At 34.4% G+C, this 22,884-nt stretch overlaps 1 protein-coding gene across 17 annotated transcripts in view; it reads right to left on the bottom strand.

Annotated features, from left to right (window-relative positions):
- The window catches only part of LOC110455709, a 152,528-nt gene that overhangs the window by 37,383 nt on the left and 92,261 nt on the right, over positions 1-22,884 (bottom strand). For 14 of the 17 annotated variants that reach the window (XM_021506010.1, XM_021506013.1, XM_021506001.1 and 11 more), the window contains 7 exons: positions 22,375-22,437; positions 20,894-21,415; positions 20,272-20,362; positions 17,503-17,550; positions 12,422-12,536; positions 10,625-10,702; positions 5,372-5,421 (listed from right to left, as the gene is read on the bottom strand). In XM_021506010.1, coding sequence (XP_021361685.1) covers positions 5,372-5,421; positions 10,625-10,702; positions 12,422-12,536; positions 17,503-17,550; positions 20,272-20,362; positions 20,894-21,415; positions 22,375-22,437 — 967 coding nt within the window. The remainder of the gene's footprint in view (positions 1-5,371; positions 5,422-10,624; positions 10,703-12,421; positions 12,537-17,502; positions 17,551-20,271; positions 20,363-20,893; positions 21,416-22,374; positions 22,438-22,884) is intronic. The other 3 variants (XM_021506002.1, XM_021506009.1, XM_021506007.1) reach the window with 3 other exon arrangements.

Raw genomic sequence — 22,884 nt, 5'->3', positions numbered from 1 at the left:
AAAAGTTTATTAGAAAAACGCTGGTACCTTTATTTGAACACAGCTCAACAGAGACCAACAAAAAGAGCACAGATATTTCAAACAAATTTGTCTATGCTAATATTTCCAAGTTTTTAAACTGGTGATCGATGTTAACACAAGTTCCCTTCTATGTTAAACACAGTCGTCTACGTTGGGTAAATAGCTTAGGGGCTATATGTAAATAGGTATATCAACATAGTCCGATGAATTGTGTAGATTTGACGATTATTGTTCCATTTAAAATATGGCAACATAAAAACAAGCCGTTCATGATGGAGTAAACGACTAGAGCGTGTCCTGAACACTCCATTGTCGCCGCCATGAAAGTGGTGATTTCTCGGAGTAATGCCTCTTCAAAGCTCAGTAAATACTTAACCCTTTAGCCTTTAAATGGCCGTAAATCAGGGATGAGATACAAGGTAAGTATAGGGTCGTATGTAGGTAGGAAAAAGAACTCGCACATAAAACCCCTTTATTGACATGAAACCTTACTTTTATTGAAATATAGATAACAGGGTTCATCATTATGTGTATACACCTCAATGAGAGTCTATAATTGTCCATTTACATGTTCACGTACAATGAAACTCTTAACAGGTTGTTTATGGAGTTCTCGAACAAATGTCAAAAGACATGGTCATATAAAGTAAAACCTTGTTATACTGCCACTATTTGTCCAGAGGAATGGTGGTGACTTTATAAAGGGGTTTGGTGATAAATGAAGGGAATTGTAAAAAAAACCCACAATTAAAAGATAGAGAAAAGGGGACCTTTAAATAGTTAGGGCTTTAGCGATATGGCAAACAGAACAAGGGGCATTATATGAAAGTCTTACTGTACATGTAAGATATTCTACAGTACAAACTGCCTGAATTGGTCAACACCAACCAAACCAATAGTTGTCCGAAATAAAAAAAAATCCCCATCACAAGAAGTTAAACTAACACAGATAGTTTCAAAGTCAGGCTGTTTAACTCATTCACCCCTACTTGTTTCAACTGGACTTGCCCAGTCTTTGATTTGGTAAGGTTTAAATGTGACTTTAGGGGTGAATGGGTTAAAGTTCTGGTATACACAGTGTGTTGAACCCTACAGGGTCTGACTTAGGCGAGCAGGCCACATGGTAATAATTCTGACACAGCCCTTTGCTTGAGCAAACGATTGAAAGGATCAACAAATAAAATGAAAGTTTCTATGATCTTGAATTTCAAACAAAATGATTTCCACTCATTGCCAAACCTAAATCCTGAATCGTAGTGATGTGAAAATCTACACAGGAAGTCGAATGAACTCATTCACCCCTGAAATTTCATAATGAACCATTCCAACCTTTGAATTGGAAGGGTGCAAATGTGTCTTCAGGGGTGAACAAGGTAGAGCTGTGTAACTGTGACTTAAATTAGCACTCCAAACACAAACCCTACATTTGTCAAAATATGCCACTTTGATCCTGAAGTGACCGGAGGTTTTTGTAATATTCCGAGACCTAAAGTCCAGTTTGGCTGAAGAATTTATTTGAAATCTTACGAGTGGTGGAACTCGCAGACTACAAATGAACAAGTCAAGCACTTGTAAACTTCAAAGATCTGAGCTTTGAGCTGACAAGAGCCGGAGTGTCCTTTACAACGTTCGTAAACATTTATTGTTGTAATCAATGCCAATTTGTAAAACAATCCTGCATCACGTTACTTTGATATCTTGTTTTTTTAAAGTCATGAGATTATTTTCCTGATTAAATATTAAATCACAACAGAACCCATTGTATTATATCACAGGGAATTTCTTGTTTAGATAAAAACGACAAGAACACAGCTTCACTGTAACACTGAGAAACTTGCGAGATATATATCTAAGGTAAAGGGAACCCTTAAGTTAAAATATATTATTACCCTAAGCACTTTAATGAAATACTTGTTGGAAACTTTCTGCAGAAAGATTACATAATATTCACATCTTACAATGTATTTTATAGAATTACAGCTATGCAGAATTTGAGCATTCGAAAACAACCAGAAAAAAAAAGAAGAAAAATAGAAATTTCAGGAATAAAACAACGGAGCTTACCACTGCCTCTGCCTATCCTACACTGGGTCAAAATTGCTACCCAAGAATTATAAATGTATAGTATCAAAATGAAAGATGAATACCTTGCCAGGGGAAGTAAGTCTACACCAGATAAAATATTCTAAGTTGTTTAAATTTTTAAATATATGAGACAACACTCCAAGTTGCAAATAGCTCTGAAATGGAACTCTTCTGCACATTTTTAAGGGGTGCAGTGGTCCCCCTTAACCTAAAGGCTGACAAGTAATGTCACCATTTTGGTTACTAAATTAAAAAGGACCTTATAGTAAGGTTCCATCCACAACACACAACATTGCAGAAGTTTATCCACAGACCGTCAACATTTCAATACAAAATAATATCCAACAAACACATTGAAATACAATTAACCTTCCTTTTTTTTAATGTTTAGTTATGAATTTTCCATGAATGATGTAACAAGTTGCTTATCAGAGGATTATTTTCATTTTCATAAATTGAATAAATTATGTAGTTATTACATCAAACATAATGGATGCAAAAATGACATCAATTTGAGAATCCCTGTCCCAATGCACTGTCGTTTTTGGCATATACAGTAGCCCCCCTTTAACTTCTGTTTGGATATGACTGTAGCACAGTTAGGCCAGGACACTTCTGTAGACCAGGTAGCTCAATTGGTTAGAGTGATATTATATCAATCTGAAGTCAAGTGTTAGAATGCTGGACCAGCCTGGCCAAATTTTTTCCACTCAGAACGCTGTTGTTGATTATATTTTGTTTATTTCATCTTTATTATTTCTCATAAGAAGTCAATCAAGGTATGGTTTTCTTTTCACAATTGATTTATCAAAGCGACAGTCATGCCAGTAAACAAAGTCTCCAACACTTAAGTTCCAGTTTCTACGAAGTGGTACGAGGATCCTTAAAAAATAACATTTCATTGTTGTTCCTTACGGTCTACTTATCACTTCTGCATACAATTTTAAATGCTGCAGGTTTTTATCTTGGGTTTCTTGTGTCACGCCCGTAATGTCTACCAATCAGACGTGTTTACGACACGACTGTAATACTGTTAAAGTCTAGAGCCTCTGGCATGGTCGTAGGTTTTTATTATAGTCTAGAGCCTCTGGCATGGTCGTAGGTTTTTATTATATTCTAGAGCCGGCTCTGGCATGGTCATAGGTTTTTATAACTGTTTGCAAAAGTCAAGATGCCGTTTTATTTACAGGCAACTCATTATCGTAAATTTCAAATTCAATGTTATAACTTTCATCTCTCATAGAGTAATCTCCGAACGCTTCGCTTAGGGAGAGTGATTTGCAAGTCATTAGAGTGAGTCTATTCACTTTAGCATTATGTGACTAGGGGGAAATCTAGAAAAACTGTGAGCGAGCTCGCACCGTTATATCCTTCTGCCTCATTTTATCTATGGATTCAAATTTTGTTTGGAGCAAGGTATTATACCCAAATCACAAAACCCTTCCTTCATGTACATCTACATAAGATATTCTCTCCCTGTCCCAAGGTTTCTGGAGCAGAAATTTAACTTTCAAGGGCCATAACTCCAGAAAAATAGTTCGAATCACAAATTCCTTTTTTCAAGTACATCTGCATATGATGTACTTTCATTTTGCCAAGTTACGGAGAAATCCAACAAACATTTTAGGAGGAGTTGTGCTTACGAGGTTGACAGATAGATGGACAGACAGGGCGATTCCTATACTCCCTCAAACTTCATTTGCTAGGGGTATACAATATACCTTAGTGTCACACGCAGAACAAAATTATGTAATATTCTCACAAAAACACAACAGCAAGACCTGAGGACGATGTCAAATCAGCAAGGACATTGTAAACTCAAACAAAAATTGGTAACGGAGACAAGTGCTCATAAAATGTTAGCATTTCGTGCCTTGTGAGTGTCATGATGTCAGATCGTCAATTAAAGGATAATATATGATATTACCAACAGTCTAAGACCAAGTGAACATGTCTTTGGAAAAGACAATGAAAACCCTCTTAAAAATCTGCACATGATGAAGACCATAACTTTTCTTCAGGTAAAACCATAGCATAGGTAAAACCATAGCATAGGTAAAACCATAGCATAGGTAGATTATTCAATAAGTAAAATCATAGCATAGGTACAACCATAGCATAGGTAAAACCATAGCATAGGTAAAACCATAGCATAGGTAAAATCATAGCATAGGTAAAATCATAATATAGGTAAAATCATAGCATAGGTAAAACCATAGCATAGGTAAAACCATAGCATAGGTAAAATCATAACATAGGTAAAATCATAGCATAGGTAAAACCATAGAATAGGTAAAATTATTCAATAAGTAAAATCATAGCACAGGTAAAAGAATTCCATGGGTTAAACCACAGAACAGGTAAAAACCATAACACAGGTAAAATTGTACCACAGATAAAATTGTACCACAGGTAAAATTGTACCACAGATAAAATTGTACCACAGATATTGTACCACAGGTAAAATTGTACCACAGATAAAATTGTACCACATAAAATTGTACCACAGGTAAAATTGTACCACAGGTAAAATTGTACCACAGAAATTGTACCACAGATAAAATTGTACCACAGGTTATTTCATAGACAATATGCAATAAAATTATGTGTGAATTCCCCATTCGAATATCTCATATAAGTTACAGGGGTTTCAAAAAGATATCAAGACGCATGTATCCAACGTTAAGTAGGTCATAAATTTCAGTTTATTTCTTAGAAGGTACCATATTATTATTATTCTAAATTTTTCAATGAAGGTAGCCGGAAAAATACTAGTAGTAGAAGTGTTGTTTTTTACCAGCTAAGGGCTACAAATGAAACTCCAAGATTATAAATATGAAAGTACCTGCAGGCTAATAAATGTCTGGTCAAGATTTTATATTTTATTAACAAGTTACACAGTCCCCTTGAACTGACATCTCACAGCAATACATGCCAGTCAGGACTATATCAAGGAAGTTGAAAATCCTGTCTTCAAATTTCTATCAGCAATATCGATAGTGCGTTTACATATTTGGGTTTTTTTGAGGTGGGGGAACAGTAAAATGCAAGATAAGCCACGGCTTGCCCTATCCTCTCCATAACACTGATTGGTCAACTTTGTCAAATTCCAGAAAAAAATACTTCCTCAATGGTAAGTCCAGTCCAACTCATTTACATATTATCAAACTGAAATAAAGAGCTTATCAGCTGGATCCACTTGGCCTTATGAGGCAGAACAAAAAGATCTGGAACACATAAAATGATTGTAAAGAAATGTACTTACTATTGACTTATCTCCCCTGGCTTGTCAATGGGTGGGTTGTGGATGTTAGTCTGAAACACACAGAAAAAACTCAATTAGTATTACCATGGCAATGCAGAAAGAATTTCCTTTTTCCTGACTGCTCCTTTAAAAACTTAAATAGAACCTTGCATGAAAATAAATGAAAAAAAAAAAATTCTTATTGAAAATTTTAAAACATGTGAGAATGATGACCTTAATTCAATAGTAAAAAAACTAGGTCATTTTTAATGCCAATTACATGCATAAAATTTTGAAATCTGGCAGTAATCTTGAACTATTGATTCAGGATTCAGCCAATCAGTGGACAGTATTGGGCAGATGACGGTGTTTATAAGGCTGCAAACTTAATAGGCAAGTTAAGTCTGATGACATTAAATGTTGAATTTCATTTTTTTAAATTTAAAAGTGCATAAATATTGATTATTCGGAACAACTTTTAGTTAAAATTTTTTTTTTTACTTTTTATTTTCAATGAACTGACATACTTCCAAAAATAGCTCGTCTTTCGAAAAACATTAGCTCCCGAAATTTGACAATAAGTGGGAAAACTGTGTCTATATTAAATCAATACATGTACTTTTATTGATTTTTAGAGACAGGGTGTCTGTTGGTGTAGCACATCTTGTCTCCTCATTAAATCAACTCAGGCAGAGGTGACAGAACCACCATCGACTCGTAAACAAGATACATGTACATCGTAATATAAGCTCTCTGCTGTTTCTGCAAACACTTGTTTCAAAGTGGCTGTTTTTTAAAGCAGAATTTGAAACTGTTTTTTAAAACATAAACTTATTTGCAGTGCTAAGGTTTGCCCTTTTGATAAAAACAAATTTTTAAGATTTTTTTTTTTTTTAATTATGATTATAATATAATATCCTTACTGTGACAGACCTAAAGGTTTTGAATAAATGTGGTAAGGACAACTTATTTTGGAGAAAAAAATATAGGGAATCAGTTTCTAAACCACTTAAGATGCAATTATTTTTCAGTATCTATCCCTCAAAATTTCTTGCCTGTGGACAAATTCTATTTTTTTTGCTTTTTCTTTTTTTGCTGAAAAATTCAATATTGTACATTATAAATTTTGTTTGATCATCTGTCAAAATTCAACTTTGAATAAATTGAAATCTTTAAGACTGTTAATCAGCTAACACTAGGCATAGTTAACTCATTCACCCCTACATATTTAAAATAGACTTGCCCAGTTGTTGATTTGGTAAGGTTTAAATGTGACTTGAGGGGTGCATGGGTTAAGTATATCACAAAACTAATAAAAATACCCAGACAAGCATGCATTTCTTTTCCAATTATTTCCATTCTCTAATAAAACCCAAGGAATTCACTCTAAGAAAACATTGCATGCATACAAAGCACAATTTTTAAATTTCTGCAAGAAATAATTAATTATATCATCACAATACTGCTGTTCTGAAATAGATTTAGTTTTTATTATCGTGATAATATTGATCATAATTAACGGAAATTGGAATGGTCTTGTCGATGTAAATAATAACAAGTCATATTGCCTATTGATATATATATTCATAACATAAAAGTACTTTTGGCGAGACCTGGAAAACAAGTTGGTACTTTGAAATTTCTGAAAGATGTATAACGGAATAATTTTGCTCCGTCAATCTTTTGCCTTTTGTCGATAATACCAATATTTCACCAGCGTTAATTTATCCCTGCACATTTGAATACAGTGTATGTGTATGAAACTGTTAACTAAAATCCGCGGTAATGACAATTTCCCTGACTTATTAGAGGGACAATATAAAAGACAAAAGTTAAAATGAAGCAAAAAAAATCCGTTCAGTGTTCAGTTTTTCTTTTTATTTGAGTGAAAAAAGAAAATGTTCATTGAACTATCAAAATATTTATTTAATTAAAGTGGAGAAAAAAAATGTAATGAAATGTGTTTTTTTTTATATTTTTTTAACCATTCATACAAAATGCCAGCAAATATTTTTAAAAAGCTTTGTTACTAACTAAAGTCTGACTGACAATCTATATTTAAACATGCATTGCTCCAAAGTAGCACTTAGCAAAACACACTCATTCTCTATAGCAGCTCCTATTATGGGAACCCACCAATGTAGCAAAACAAGCTACTTAGCCACCAACCAAACCAGCCTACATCAAAAATCTGTATAGCATCACTAAACCAAAGCATGAAATACAGCAAAATATGCTTCTATGTGTCGTCCCATTCTAATCCAAGTTGTCTTAAAAAATGGTGGAGACGGTAACAGATCAGATGTGTTTATCATAGACAGTGACTGATGACGGCAGTGTGTGCATAAAATGAAGTCAAAAACATTTGTGGTTTTGTGATGACATAGGTGAAGTACAACTTGGATACTTTGGCATGCCTATTGGAGTTAGGGTGTACAACAAGGATCTCCTGTTGTGATGTGCCTATTTAAGTTAAGGTGTACAACAAGGACCTCCTGTTGTGATGTGTCTGTTTAAGTTAAGGTGTACGACAAGGACCTCCTGTTATGATGTGCCTGTTTAAGTTAAGGTGTACAACAAGAATATCCTGTTGTGATGTGTCTGTTTAAGTTAAGGTGTACAACAAGGATTTCCTGTTGTTATGTGCCTGTTTAAGTTAAGGTGTACAACAAGGAACTCCTGTTGTTATGTGCCTGTTTAAGTTAAGGTGTACAACAAGAATATCCTGTTGTGATGTGTCTAAGTTAAGGTGTACAACAAGGACCTCCTGTTGTGATGTGTCTGTTTAAGTTAAGGTGTACAACAAAGATCTTCTGTTGTGATGTGTCTGTTTAAGGTAAGGTGTACAACAAAGAATATCCTGTTGTTATGTGTCTGTTTAAGTTAAGGTGTACAGCAAGGATCTCCTGTTGTGATGTGCCTATTTAAGTTAAGGTGTACAACAAGGATCTCCTGTTGTGATGTGTCTGTTTAAGTTAAGGTGTACAACAAGAATATCCTGTTGTGATGTGTCTGTTTAAGGTAACGTGTACAACAAGGACCTCCTGTTGTGATGTGTCTGTTTAAGTTAAGGTGTACAACAAGAATATCCTGTTGTGATGTGTCTGTTTAAGATAAGGTGTACAACAAGGATCTCCTGTTGTGATGTGCCTATTTAAGTTAAGGTGTACAACAAGGACCTCCTGTTGTGATGTGCCTGTTTAAGTTAAGGTGTACAACAAAGATATCCTGTTGTGATGTGTCTGTTTAAGTTAAGGTGTACAACAAGAATATCCTGTTGTGATGTGTCTGTTTAAGTTAAGGTGTACAACAAGGATCTCCTGTTGTGATGTGTCTGTTTAAGTTAAGGTGTACAACAAGTATCTCCTGTTGTGATGTGTTTAAGTTAAGGTGTACAACAAGAATATCCTGTTGTGATGTGTCTGTTTAAGTGTAGGTGTACAACAAGGATCTCCTGTTGTTATGTGTCTGTTTAAGTTAAGGTGTACAACAAAGATCTCCTGTTGTGATGTGTTTGTTTAAGGTAAGGCGTACAACAAAGATCTCCTGTTGTGATGTGTTTAAGTTAAGGTGTACAACAAGGAACTCCTGTCGTGATGTGTCTATTTAAATTGAATTGTACAAAAGAATATCCTGTTGTTATGCATTTAATTAAGTTGTAAAACACATATTTCCTTTGGTATGCCTGTTTAAATCAAGGTGTACAACAAGGATATTCTAAGGTTGGGAGTACAACATGGCACTTTTTAGTGATAATCCTTTATAATCTCAAATATGTTTTAGTTTCATACTATTTTTGTTATGTAGTTGTATAAACAAATTTATTCATTTTTATTCAGTTTCATAAATTCATAATACAAATGAATAAACAGAAGTAACAATTTACAAAGAAATAAAACAAAATTATTTTTGTCCTGAAGAATGGAAATCCATATATTTAAACTTTTAAACTTATAACTTTATCTTTTATCAAACATAAAATAACAATAATAATAATAACAAAAATGATCAATAACATAATTGAACAAAACAAAATGATAAATTCTGGAGAGAGAGAAAAAAAACCCAAGAGAGAAGACGAAACAAAGAAGGGAAGTGTTAGAACATTTAATATTCAACCAAATCGTACAAATGATTCTATATATGCTTGTTGATATATTGGACAAATATTTTTAAAAGAAGTTTTGGCTCCCATCTTCTTCTCCCTACAGAGCATGAATCTCAGAACGACTGAATCAGACCTAATTATCTTCTCGTAAATTTTGCCAAGAATCAAGTTGTCTACGGAAGCAGACTTACCTGTGCCTAGCCAGACGTGGCGAGTGTGGAAGCTGTGACTAGTTAATGGGTCTAAGTTCGTTACTGAGTGTTTATATGGTCTATAAGCTAAGGTAATCAGGGTTGTCTGCGGGACACAGATGTGTTCGGGGATCAATAAGTAGGCAAGGCCCGAGCCTATTCATACACGTAAATCTATAAAACATCTCTATATACATACTATACAATCCCCACTGTGCACCGTATCAAGATCTATGTAGGTATACAATCTACTGTGCGTTTATTTGTAAACAAACTATGAAGTGTCCAGCTTTCCTAATTCATGATAAATTAGAACTATTTATGGAAACCGTAACTTTAAAAGTCTCCAAAGGGAAACATACCTTTTAACAAATGTCACAGAATATTGGGTACCTGCCCTTCTAATCTCTTACAAAAGAAAAATTGCATAGATTTCTGTTTCCTACACAAATTTTCCTCAATTAACAACTTATCCTCAGTGTGACTGAGAAAGGGTTAGAGCCCGAACATTTTCAAAAAAAGATATTTTATTTCAAAATTCAGCAAGTTTCATACACCAATGATTATATAAAATATATTATTACAGCCCTTGATTTACCAATACATACAATGTACATAATACTTCTTTGGTTCAACCAATCAGAACTGCTGTTACATAATGATAATAAACAAACAGATGGGAATTTTGTGCAAATATTGAGGAAATACAAATAGATTAAAATATAGGATAGCAAAAAAAAAAATCAAATTCTTCCTATGTGAGTGTACGAAAGACAAAAAAAAGTGTGTGCCAATATTAGGTGTTAGAGTACTGGACGCTGTCATTAGCCGCTGACCAAAGGGGGATGGTACAAAATTACAGGAACGTGTGGACGACAGATTAAAAGTTACGGTAAACAAGACCATGTATAGCATCAGTAAAAAAGCCGCAGAGACTACTGGTAGTAGGTGTACACAACAGTTCAATACATCTACCTTTGGTTTGTGTGGCTTTCTAGCCCTTTTGTCCAGCGCGGCCGTGTTGACAGATAGAGACCTGAGACGTCCTGAAACCTGTCCATGCAGTAAAACACAATGGGTGATCAGCTACATTCATTTAAAAAAAACACAGAGCTAAGTACACACACACGCACGCACTAAACACAAGATGCAAGATTCACGACCAGGTGAGGTAAAAGTTTCTTGTTACATTAAGGTGAGAATCGCACCTCATTTTTCTCACCGACTATATGTCAACAACCTATTGATTTGTTGTAATGAACGTTCCAAACGGACAGGCGTGCAGCCGAATCAGCGTCCCATCATTGTTGTTTTATATCCGCTGGGTACCCAGACAGCCATGTTGAGTCCTCTGATGTGCCCCGGTGTCTTAATCTAACTTGAGGACATATGCCGTTATAAAACCACGGCTACCTGTATTTCTGTGTACTTACACGTGTGCTGGGAGATACCATGTAATTTACAGCTTACCTACTCGATTACAATCTTGAGTATCGGGCCCCGAGTGGACGCCTTCCTGTAGAAAACAGCACTTGTCATGAAACCCCTTGGCTACCCCTGGAGTACCCCATACAAATTAACACACACGGTCGTCGTCGCTGAATCAATAGTCAGGGATATTGATTAGTTTGTAGCCAGGTGTGTGAGTGTGTGTACCTACCTGTCTGTATCTCGTTATCATACCTGGACGGATACACGTAGCTTATCACTGATAGATAGCAATCTGATACAGACCCTTGGGGACCTCCATTTTTTCACCCCCAGCAGCCCCCTTCACCCTTTAGACACTAGCAGCGACACCCTACCCCCACACTCCATCATTTCCACCCCTCCTAAAGAAAATATCATGAACATTCCGTATTTAGTTCATCTCTGGGGGTTGAATTTTTCATCCTATCGCTGAGGAAGTCAGTACTCAAGAAAACCTGTATGTCATGTTTTGATGAGACTAGATCCACGCAGATTAAAACCAAAACGTTGAAGTAGGTGTGATTAGTATCAATAAATCATCTGGTTGCGATCTCGATTTCATCTGGATATCAATTTTACCGTAACGTTACAATACTATCAACGTTACAATACTATCGTATTGGGAGATTCGTTACACCGGATCTGGGTGCAGGTAGGCGTGACATTCAATTAGAACTAATTAAAGTGTTGTTTTGCCATGGTTACCTTCTCTGAAAGCGCGGCTAATATAATGACGACCGACCCAGCACAACAAATTAACGACCGTTAAGGGACTTTACGATCAAATTATCAATATTTCAAAATAATTCTGAAAATTTTTTGCCTATTTATACAACATTATATACCCTAATGAGAATATTTTTTTTATAACTAATTATTGAAATTGTGATGGTTTTGACACACTGCACGATTTGCTTGATGCACCTCAAAGAAGCCAAGTTGTAATATACGGTTACGGAAAAATAATTTTTACAAGCTACAAGTAGATTTCCCTTCACGCCCTCTTCCCTGGGAAATGTCGATATTTAAGACTATTTGTAATAATCACATAAAACTTGACGGATAGGTTTGGGAGATTCGTAGCATGCTCAATTGGTGTTTTGCCCATGCCTGTGCATGCACAAATATTGACTGAGCAAACATGCGTTGCATATCTATCTACCCCTATCAGTCCATGTGTGTGTGAACAAAAAAAGCAAGCATGCTTTCAAATATCGGAAAACACCTGTAATTAAACAAAATTCACCAAATCATTTTCACCATATTTTGTCTTTATTAATATCTTTTAAAAAAAATGCTTACCGTTTTTGATTCTTGAAATGCTATAGAGGAGAAGCCGGGTTCGTAATCGACAATACTTCGAGGCTGGTTACGATAAACTTCAATCTTAGACCGCACGCTAGGCGGAGACCATTCACTGTAAACAAACATAAAAAAAAAAAATTGAATCAAAAACGTCAATATGTAAACAGCTGTTACGTTTCTGGGGTCAATTCTGTTCAATATGTTTCTCAGTTAAATGTAAAACGTTGTCTTTGTCAGCGCCTGTCGTGATCACAGATGCACGTAATTTGATTTGGTAAGCTTTAATGTAACCGATCCTGTCTCGCTTCTAACAGATGATACAGACGCCAGGTGTGGGCAGGCAATAATTACATTTCATCGTTCTTCCTATAACTGTCATAAACATCACGTCAATACTGCTTTCAACTTCAACAGAAATCTGACAGCAAACTCTGGGTGTTTTTGTCAAAAGCAATTTAAGGTAAAACTCATACAATATCACTGTTATCATGATTATATTCCTGAAATAGTTATATGACATTTTCCGTGGAGATTCACATTTCCTAGCTGCTACACATGAAATACATTTCTATATTCATTTCTTGTTTTTGTTATTCTTTTGATCTGACTTCAATGTTATTTCAATTTCATAAATGATTCAATGATAAATCATTATAAATATCTTTAATGTAGATATAATGATTAATAATATTTTATTCATTCCCTTTGTCTTACCCCATGTGTATAGAAAATTTATTCGTCAAGTCTATTAATTGATCAATATATCAATTTAATGAATATTTTTTCCCTATTTGCCCCCCAGGGTTTTTAACTTAAATTCACCCCTGAAGACACATTTGAACTCTTCCAATTCAGGGGTTGGAATAGTTCATTATGAAACTCACGGGTGAATGAGTTAAGGATGACTGTGAGTGTCATCTTGTAAAAATAAACATGGCACTTTGAGGTTCAGCTATATCATATATTCCATTTAAAATCAGTTATTTTAGGTTTGTTAAAGGAGCCCTGTCCGACTGCAGGAAAAACACTAAAGAGTTCCACTGTGTTTTTTTCATAGAGTAATCTCCCCTTGAATATTTTTTTTGAATGTAATTGAAGCACAACTGGACCAGGGTAATACTATTGACCACCTGGCTCAGTTGGTTGGAACAACAGTAAACAGAGGACCAGGATTCGAATCGCAGTCTGGTACAGTTGCATTTTTACACTTGGGACACTATTATTGAGTTTTTCTACATTTTGTTTCATTTAAGTTCTGCAAGGCATGGTTTTCTTTTCAAACTTGATTTATAAAAGCTTAAGTCATGTTTGGAAAAACATTTCTACATTCTACAGTAATTGTTTTGCAGTATGACAAATTTGTTACATAGATTTTATAAAGGTCTAATAGGATCATCATATTACCTGTCTAGATTTGATATTACCCTTCTCTTTGGCTCACAAATATGCGAACTAAACAGGTAATATGAGCCCATTTAACCTGCATTAAATCTATATAACTAGCAATACACTGAAATATTACTACAGAAAGCATCTGCAGATAAAACAGTGAAATATAGTGAGCCTTTGTTTAGATCTTGTACTTAAACCGTCATTCTAAAGGCCTTCTGGGTAGTTGAATAAAATACTAATTCTCAGGGTTCTGATGTTACAGTAAAATTTATCCGAGCCATACATCATACAATCAAAGAGACATACATTTTGTTAGGAAAGACATGTTCTGGATAATACAGGTTCATTTTACACAGAACTGCATCCAAAAGGACAAAGATGAAGGTTCGGTTTATACAAGTTTTTCCAGATTATACAAGGTTTGATTAATACAGGTTATACTGTATTATTAAAATAGATATAATCTGTGAATTTCTGGATAATTGATGGTAGAGTTTCTGAGTAACACATGCATTTGTATATGTAGTATATGAACCCACACAATGACATCACTGAACCCCAGGAAAACTTTACATGTCAGATCCTTGTAGGTAACAATTCATGATGTTTTTGGAGGTTTAAGTATAACTGTAAGACATTTTTTATTAAGGAAAATGAATAAGACTGTATCATTTACATTCATTCTTAGCTTTAATTATTACAGAGTACAGTATTCATCATGCAATAAAGCCAGGGCTCAGCATATCAACTCTGACACAAAGATGGGGTGGGGGTGTTACTGGATAATGAAAAAGTACTTGTAGATATTTCCATTGAATTACTATATATATATATATATTGGTGGGCTTATTGCCAGGCATGGGATAATTGCCAGGCATGGGCTTATTGCCATGCATGGGCTTATTGCCAGGCATGGGCTTATTGCCAGGCGTGGGATTATTGCAAGGCATGGGCTTATTGCCAGGCATGGGCTTATTGCCAGGCGTGGGATTATTGCAAGGCATGGGCTTATTGCCAGGCATGGGCTTATTGCCAGGCGTGGGATTATTGCAAGGCATGGGCTTATTGCCAGGCGTGGGTTTATTGCCAGGCATGGGCTTATTGCTGAATAAATGTAGCACATCAAGGATCCCTGTCCCACTACACCGCCAGTTTTCCTATACACGTACAGTAACCTCCCCTTAACTTCCGTTTCGATATAAAACCGAAGCACATTTGGGCTAGTACACTTCTGATGACCAGGTAGCTCAATTGCTGACAGAGATAGTATAACAAACTGAAGTCTGTGGTTCTTATTCAGGTCTGATTATATTTTGTTTATTTATTATTTATTATTTTTCATAAAAATCCTACAAGCTATATAGTTTTATTTTCAGGAATGATTTATCAAGATCACACATAGTATTGCCAAAAACCCCCAGTTTCTGATACTTATAGTTACTTAGTTTTGGGATTGGTAATCCTTTCACCCCATGTAACTTGAGTAAACTCTACCATGCATTAATCTGGACGAGTCCATTATGGTCTACAGTGGTGAAAGTGTTAAGTCAATGAATTGTATATTATAATATATCTAATTTTTGCTTAACAATAGTTTTTAACTGGCAAAAAAGACCTATCGGTGCATTGTAAGTAAAACTTTATTTAGACTTTTTTTAACCCTTAACTTCCTTCCAATGCAACTGAACACAATGTTTTCTGCTTTCATATTTAAATTTGAGTGTGTGTATAATCTGTATATTTTAACTTATATTAAAACATTATTTACTTACGTAAGGACATGAACACATCCTTCTCACGCTATTGTTTACAACTTTCTACGGGCAAATTTTTATCAAATCTTATCGTACTAGTTGTGACTTAAGAGGTCAAAGGTTATCTATAAATGTCCCTCAGTCTTATCGACAATGTCCCACGCTATCATACTTATATATAGTGGTCCTGATTTCCTAACTAAGATATAGGACATCTGGTGTATTACAGAGAAGGTAATTTGACAGCAAGTATGTGTCTACGTAATGACCGATCCTGACAAAACAAATTTAGATAACTGTCTTGGTATCTTCTTCTATTTTTATTTTTATACTGAAGAATGATTCAGATTTTCATTGACAAAATGTTAACAAGCAAAATATTTAAAAAGAGAAAATATATTTCTAAAAAGTCAACAAAATTAATCAACAGATCCAGAAATACCTCCAACAGCAAAGTTCATAACTTCATTACAAATTTTACATTTCAATTGTTCCGTTTAATTCTTTCATTTTGAAATTATTTCAAACCTAAACCTGGATGATTAAATTAAAACTAGCCAGTCAGAATAACAAGGATTTCAGTGGCAAAAAGAGCAGCGGAGATTTAATTAGCAAAGTCTGGTTACCATGGAGATGAAAAGCTAACCGTTCAAAAAACAAAGTCTCTGACTGAAAAATATTTGATACATAGCCCTGTTCAAGCTGTCAGAATTTATGACTGGTAAATGAACTTGTATGGCTGTTCTCGGGGCCCTTGCAAAGACTGTTACAGAATAAATGTCAGGCCCCTGTGTTATTGTAACCAAACAGTTTGTCAGGCTCCTGTGTTCATTTTTAAAGTGTGTTCATTGTTTCTTTGCCAGTGTGTCAAGCCCCTGTGTTTATTGTTACAGTACCAGTTTGTCAGGCCCCTGTGTTCATTATTACAGTACCAGTTTGTCAGGCTCCTGTGCAATTCATAACACTGACACCATTACAGGAAATGGGGCAATAAATGTCAATTTCATTGAATGCCAAACAAGCGATAACATTTTTTTTCTTCATAAAATTATATGTCACAGTCAATAATTAATCAACTAGACTGTGAATTTTGGTCATGGTACAGTGAATAAATTAATTAGGTCAGCTATCAAACATCATGGTCTTCTTATTAACTAATTAAACTTACATAGACATCAGCCGTTTTGTAAATTTCAAACTGAATAACAAATGAACCCTATACCCCCCAGGGAAGCTACAATAGCCCCTTCCTTTTACCTTGGATCAGTCCACTGTATGTAAATAGGGGAGTAAGGTTGATTTAAGTTAGGTACAGTTTTAAAACACTGTATGGCATGATTTTACGCCCAAAATTTTATTTTTTTAATGAATACATTTCTTTACAACTTTGTCCAGAATTTAATATTTTTTAGTGAATACTTTTTCTGATTTAATTTTCTCAAATTTATTCTCCCTTTTGTATAAGGTTCGAAATTTTTGTTTAAAATTTTTACTTTAATAAGGAACTTTAATAACCATAAAAGACTTTGTAACATACGAGGGTGAAGGACAATGTAATACCATGCTGTTAGGAAAAAGACACCATTTTTTTTTTTTATTTTGAACGAAAGATGAAACACAACTCTGTGTTAATTAACCCTTTCACCTCTATGTAACTTTAGTAGGCTCTACCATGCATTGATATGGACGAGTCCATTGTGGTCTACAGTGGTGAAAGGGTTTATCGATATGTGTATACAATCAATACTGAATAATATATGTATGTATATTTATAAATATATGCAAAATCTGATTGTACGTAAGAAAATAAACAAATAAACATGAAGACATCATGAGTATACGTGATAAAAAACAAGGAAAACAGGAAGAAAGGAGGGATGAATACAACTTGAACAAACAAAAGGAACCAGCCAAAGATGGAATATGACCTACTCAAGATATTTGAAGAATTCTTGTAAATCCTCAGGGATTTCGTAATCTCTGTAAAAACAGAATATGGAAATGTATGATTGTGTTTTAGGCTTAGACATAACCAGCCAATGATTGCCACGAGAAACAGAACATTCAACATTCACCAAATGGTATAAATACATGAATATTCATATATATATATATATCTAGCCGAGCTTTCAATTGCCTTGTCTAATATAAGCCATATATCATAAAATGTGATTCTCATTGAAAACATTGAAACCAAATTTATCACTTTTTCTATCATAAATTGTCATGTTTCATGCACAATTTTTCAATGATGAATTTTACAGAAAATAAAACTGACCATTTCTTTTTCTTACACATCTTGATGCAGATTAATAGCCCTATGTGATCTTATTGAAAAGTTCATGTATCAAATTATTTTTTGGCAAAGAAATTCACATAAAAATTTCCAGTTTTATTGTTAAAGAGTTAGAAATTACATACATATTTCTCAATAAACACAGAACAGCCAAGCATTAACTAAAGGCCAACATGCCGACAACTGACAAAAAGGTCGTGACAACATCGTCATGCAGGAATGGATAACTTGTCAATTTTTATAAGATGGAACTCAAAACCATGATGAATTAATCAACCAACTTCTCAATTCCAATACTAAACTGTACATGTCTCTGAAAAACTTGCATGTGCAATAACTATCAAATGTTTCATTGGCGCAGACAAGTTTCCATGCAGTCAGCTAGCATTCCAGCATCTGATTGAGATACCCTCTTAAGGGGAGACAACACTGTCAGAATGATTGCAAGGGACATAACTCATCCAACCTTGTAACAACTATTTTCCTTATGAGTTGAGATCAAACCAATTGAAAAGTTTTAATCAATTTGAAAACTTAAGATTGCATCTTTATTACACAGTAATATGGAAACATAGAACTTTTGTCAAACATTTTTATTTTCATTAGACTGATTATCAATTGATAAGCTCCAAATTAATATTATCAATTTACATTAATTTTTATATTCTGAAAACATTTTTTCAATTTATACTCTTCAAACTAAATATCAATGTCTACTCTTCAAACTTATTATCAGTGTAAATCTTACTCTCCAAACTGATTATCAATTTATGTAATCTCCAAACTAATTAACAATTCATACTCTCCAAACTGATTATCTGTGTATATCATTCTCCCCAAACTAATTATCAAAATGTATTCTCCCAAACTTATTATCCATGTATATCATACTCTCCAAACTGATTATCTATGTATATCATACTCTCCACACTAATTATCAAAAGGTATTCTCCCAAACTTGTTATCCATGTAAATCATACTCTCCAAACTGATTATCTATGTATATCATACTCTCCACACTAATCATCAAAAGGTATTCTCCCAAATTTATTATTCATGTAAATCATACTCTCCAAACTGATTATCCATGCGGCCATATCAACAGAGCTAGATGATCTTAAAATGCAATTCTTACATCAACATCATACAACAAAACATGCATGCTTAAAAGGTTGGGCCTGTCCTTGATAAGTAAATGATGTTGTTGTCTAATATAATATTGAAGTACCATGACTCCTGTATACATATAAATTATATTTACTAACACTTCAGAAATCTATCAGAAAGATTTAAGTGCATCAAAGGTCATCAGATTGAAGTTAAGTTCCAGGTAACTGATATAATTATAGTTATTTGGAAATGGTGTAAAATTTGGTAAAATTTTTGGCACATCAAGTGTGAAATAAACAACAGCGATCTTGAAATTATCTATTTACTACTATAATGTTAATCATTCCCACACTTACTATCGATTTCATTCATAAAATTACATCCAGAATATACATTAAGGTCAGTTTGATATCAACAGACTGTGTCATTGTCATCAGTCATAAGTATATTATTGACGGCAGTTACTACCTCGAAAATCCAAGACTCAATCTCCATAAACATACTTTATCTGCACTTTTCTGAAGACGTTATCAAAGTTATACATTTATTTTCAGTAAGTGACAATTTTATGATAAAATAATGATACTCCAACAAGTGTCAAAATATTGTTAAAATGATGACAATTTGACATATGTCAACATTTTAATATACAAACGTTCATAACAGCATCTTTAAGTATGCAATGATATACACATGGTTAACATTACAGTATTTATTTCATGAAATGAAAGCATCATGACAAATGAGATTGTTTTTGAAAATGACGTACTGTAAAATCATGAATTTTCGTGGGACATTAAATTTCGTGGATAACAAAAATCCACGAAATTAAATCTCCATGAAAACATAAATTTGGTATGATATAGATAGGGGAAAATCAGAAATCAGCGAAATATAATGTCCTTGAAACAGGATAGTATATGAAACCCACGAAATTTTAACCCCACGCAAATAAACGATTCTACAGTAATGTTGGATTTTTTTTTTTTTTTAATGCAATGATATATTTTATATGAAATAACATACAGGTAACGATAAATGGCAACATTTGAGTATGTGACAATATTTATAAACATCCAGGTAAACCACAACAAATGTTGTATGCAACAATATTTCGTTATATTATTTGGTCCATGACAACATTCGGGTATTGAAAAAAATTGTTACGCAAATGTGTCATGCGGGAAAAAATTGGGCGCATGCAGTGCACGACTCGGGAATTAAACATGTGATGAACGACATGCGGCGACATGCCGTCTGTCTGTATACTTATAGCCAAACAGACTTATACTCACACCGACCGCTTGTCTCGCGACCTGTACGATGACGTGGAACTGGACGGACTTAGTGGACCGTTGCTTCGACTCTCAGTGTCCTGGGTCTTGGCTGTAAAGGTAACCCAAGGTTGGTGAAATATATGCAAACTTATATTCACCATAAATGGGAAATATATACAGAAATAAACATATAATTCAAATTTTAAGTAGGACACATTTATTTCTGTAAAAGACAGGTGTATTTGTTTATTTATCTCATTTCACAACCATATGTTATATAACACTGAACCCTCGTAAAATCCCGTTTTTGGTGATTTGGAAAAATACTTATTCCACCCTTTTATCCAGTAATAAACCCATGCCTGATAATAAGCCTGTCGATTTTCAAATACAGATAAGCTGAAACACTTATTCCTCGTCCTGTAATAAGCCCACCCCCTACATTGAGTCCGAGTTTATAGGTGTCCAGGCCCTCTGGGCTTGTTGAAGGATATTTATACTTTCATAAGCACATGATAAAATATGGTTTTATTAAGGACAAATATTTTAATTTACTGCTCCATGATAATTTTTGTTGAACAAAACAAGATATATAAATACGGGAAATCTCAGGTGTCCGGAGAAATATGGATAAACCTACCTGGATTAGTTAACAACTCTATCCGACTCATGACACTCGGAGACTTCTCCTTGGGTTCGACGGAGGTTCGACTAGACTCTGAAACAGTTCTTTTATATGAAGGTTCTCCGGAAAATTTATTATATGAAAATGAAGACTCACTTGTGGACCTATCGTTCACAGATCTATTAACCACATTCTCTGTCCTTGGTGAACTACCAACGGGGGAGTAATCTGTCTTTGGTTTACTTCCTACAGGGGAGAAGTCTGTTTTGGGTTTATTTCCTACAGGGGAGAAATCAGTCCTTGATTTATTTCCTACTGGGGAGAAGTCGGTTCTTGATTTATTTCCTACTGGCGAGAAATCAGTTCTTGTTTGATTTCCAACAGGGGAGTAATCCATTCTTGATTTATTTCCTACTGGGGAGAACTCTGTTCTTGGTTTGTGCACAACTGTTGTGGGTTCACTTTGTGGTTTGTCCACTTTGCTCGACTGTTCAATTCGTTGTTTATGGTGATCAACTGTAGGTTTCCGTCCATTTTCTGGTAAAATGTAACAGAGAAGATATTATACAAGTTATACACAGAACACCAAAATATCATTATAATACACTGTGTCTAAATGAATGACACGCATAGGACCAAATTGTTGTTAATGGAACAAAATTCTTCAACTAATTTAAACAAAAATCTGGATTGAGCAGAGTCAAGTATAGACAAAGTGCATCTACTTAAATATATATATATATATCAATATGAATCATGAAAACTGATGGAATAGTTTGTATTTATTTTTTGTTCTATAATAAACAGCTATGGTCATTTAAAGATGTGCCAGGTTTTGGTGGTGATAGAGGGAAAACCTTTGTCCAGTAAGAAAAACAACCGACCTGTGGCCAGTTCCTGGCGATTGGCCAAAGTAGGCCTCCAACTCACAACCTATTAGTGGATGGCTAGAGATCATTGATGATCAGACGCCTTAACCACTCGGGCACCGCCGTCCCCAATGAAACAGGGACAAGTTAGTTTTGTAGAGAGATAGAAAATTACCAAAGGTGTCAATTAACTATCCCATTATCATGCATTTATCATCCAATAAGAGAGCCAAAAATCCCCCACATATTTTTCAAAAGATTTATCTCCCTCCACCCGACATCCTTAAGAAAGTGCTCTTGGATGAATCTTCCTGAGGAGACCCAAGAAGTTGAAACCTAGTAGATCAAAGTTTCCTGAAAGACCTCCATTCCTTACCTTATGAAACACAGGCAAATAATTAATTGTGAAATTATTTGGGAATAAATTACCTACTTCTGATACAAACGACAGATGTTAATTGCGACTTTATCAGGATATCAGACACAAATGTCAAGTTGCAGCCAACAGAAAGTCATTGTACTGTTACAAAGCTTATCAGAACAGTGTTATTATTTCATTTTCATGGACAAACATTTATCCTTCAACTTTACTTCAAAAACTTTGAAGGAATCTTTTATGGTACTGACCTTCTCTGTGTGATGAGTTTTCGTCGGAGAAGTTGTGGGTAGACTTATTGTTTCCATTTGTACCTGGAAAAGTAAACCAATACATTACAATATAATCTCACGATTTCGAGGACTAGTGGAGTAAAGTACTTATTCATAAACCGTTATTACTATTATTGTTTGCAATTTGACATGATATATTCAAAATTATATTTTCAAAAGTTTTCCAAATTATTCTTTTTCCAGATACTGTACACCGGTATGAAATTTTTAAAATTTTACCGAAAACAACAATTTTCATTTTCATTCTGATGGTGATAATTGAAATTGTCAGTTCAATTATCTGACAAAAAATGCAAAGTAACATATTTCTGAATTTGTAGTACATATCTACAAAATACATGTGGTTGCATGAATGAATTGGTGAATGAATCTGTATATGAATGAATGAGTGAATGAATGGACCAACTGAAAATCGAACAAATCAAATTATACAAATAAAGGAATAAATAAATAAAATACAAAATAACT

The sequence above is a fragment of the Mizuhopecten yessoensis genome, unplaced genomic scaffold, assembly GCF_002113885.1.
Source record: "Mizuhopecten yessoensis strain PY_sf001 unplaced genomic scaffold, ASM211388v2 scaffold8361, whole genome shotgun sequence".
Classification (NCBI taxonomy): Eukaryota; Metazoa; Mollusca; class Bivalvia; order Pectinida; family Pectinidae; genus Mizuhopecten; species Mizuhopecten yessoensis.
Note: the sequence above shows the minus strand (reverse complement) of the source record. Positions and strands in the feature narration are given on the sequence as shown.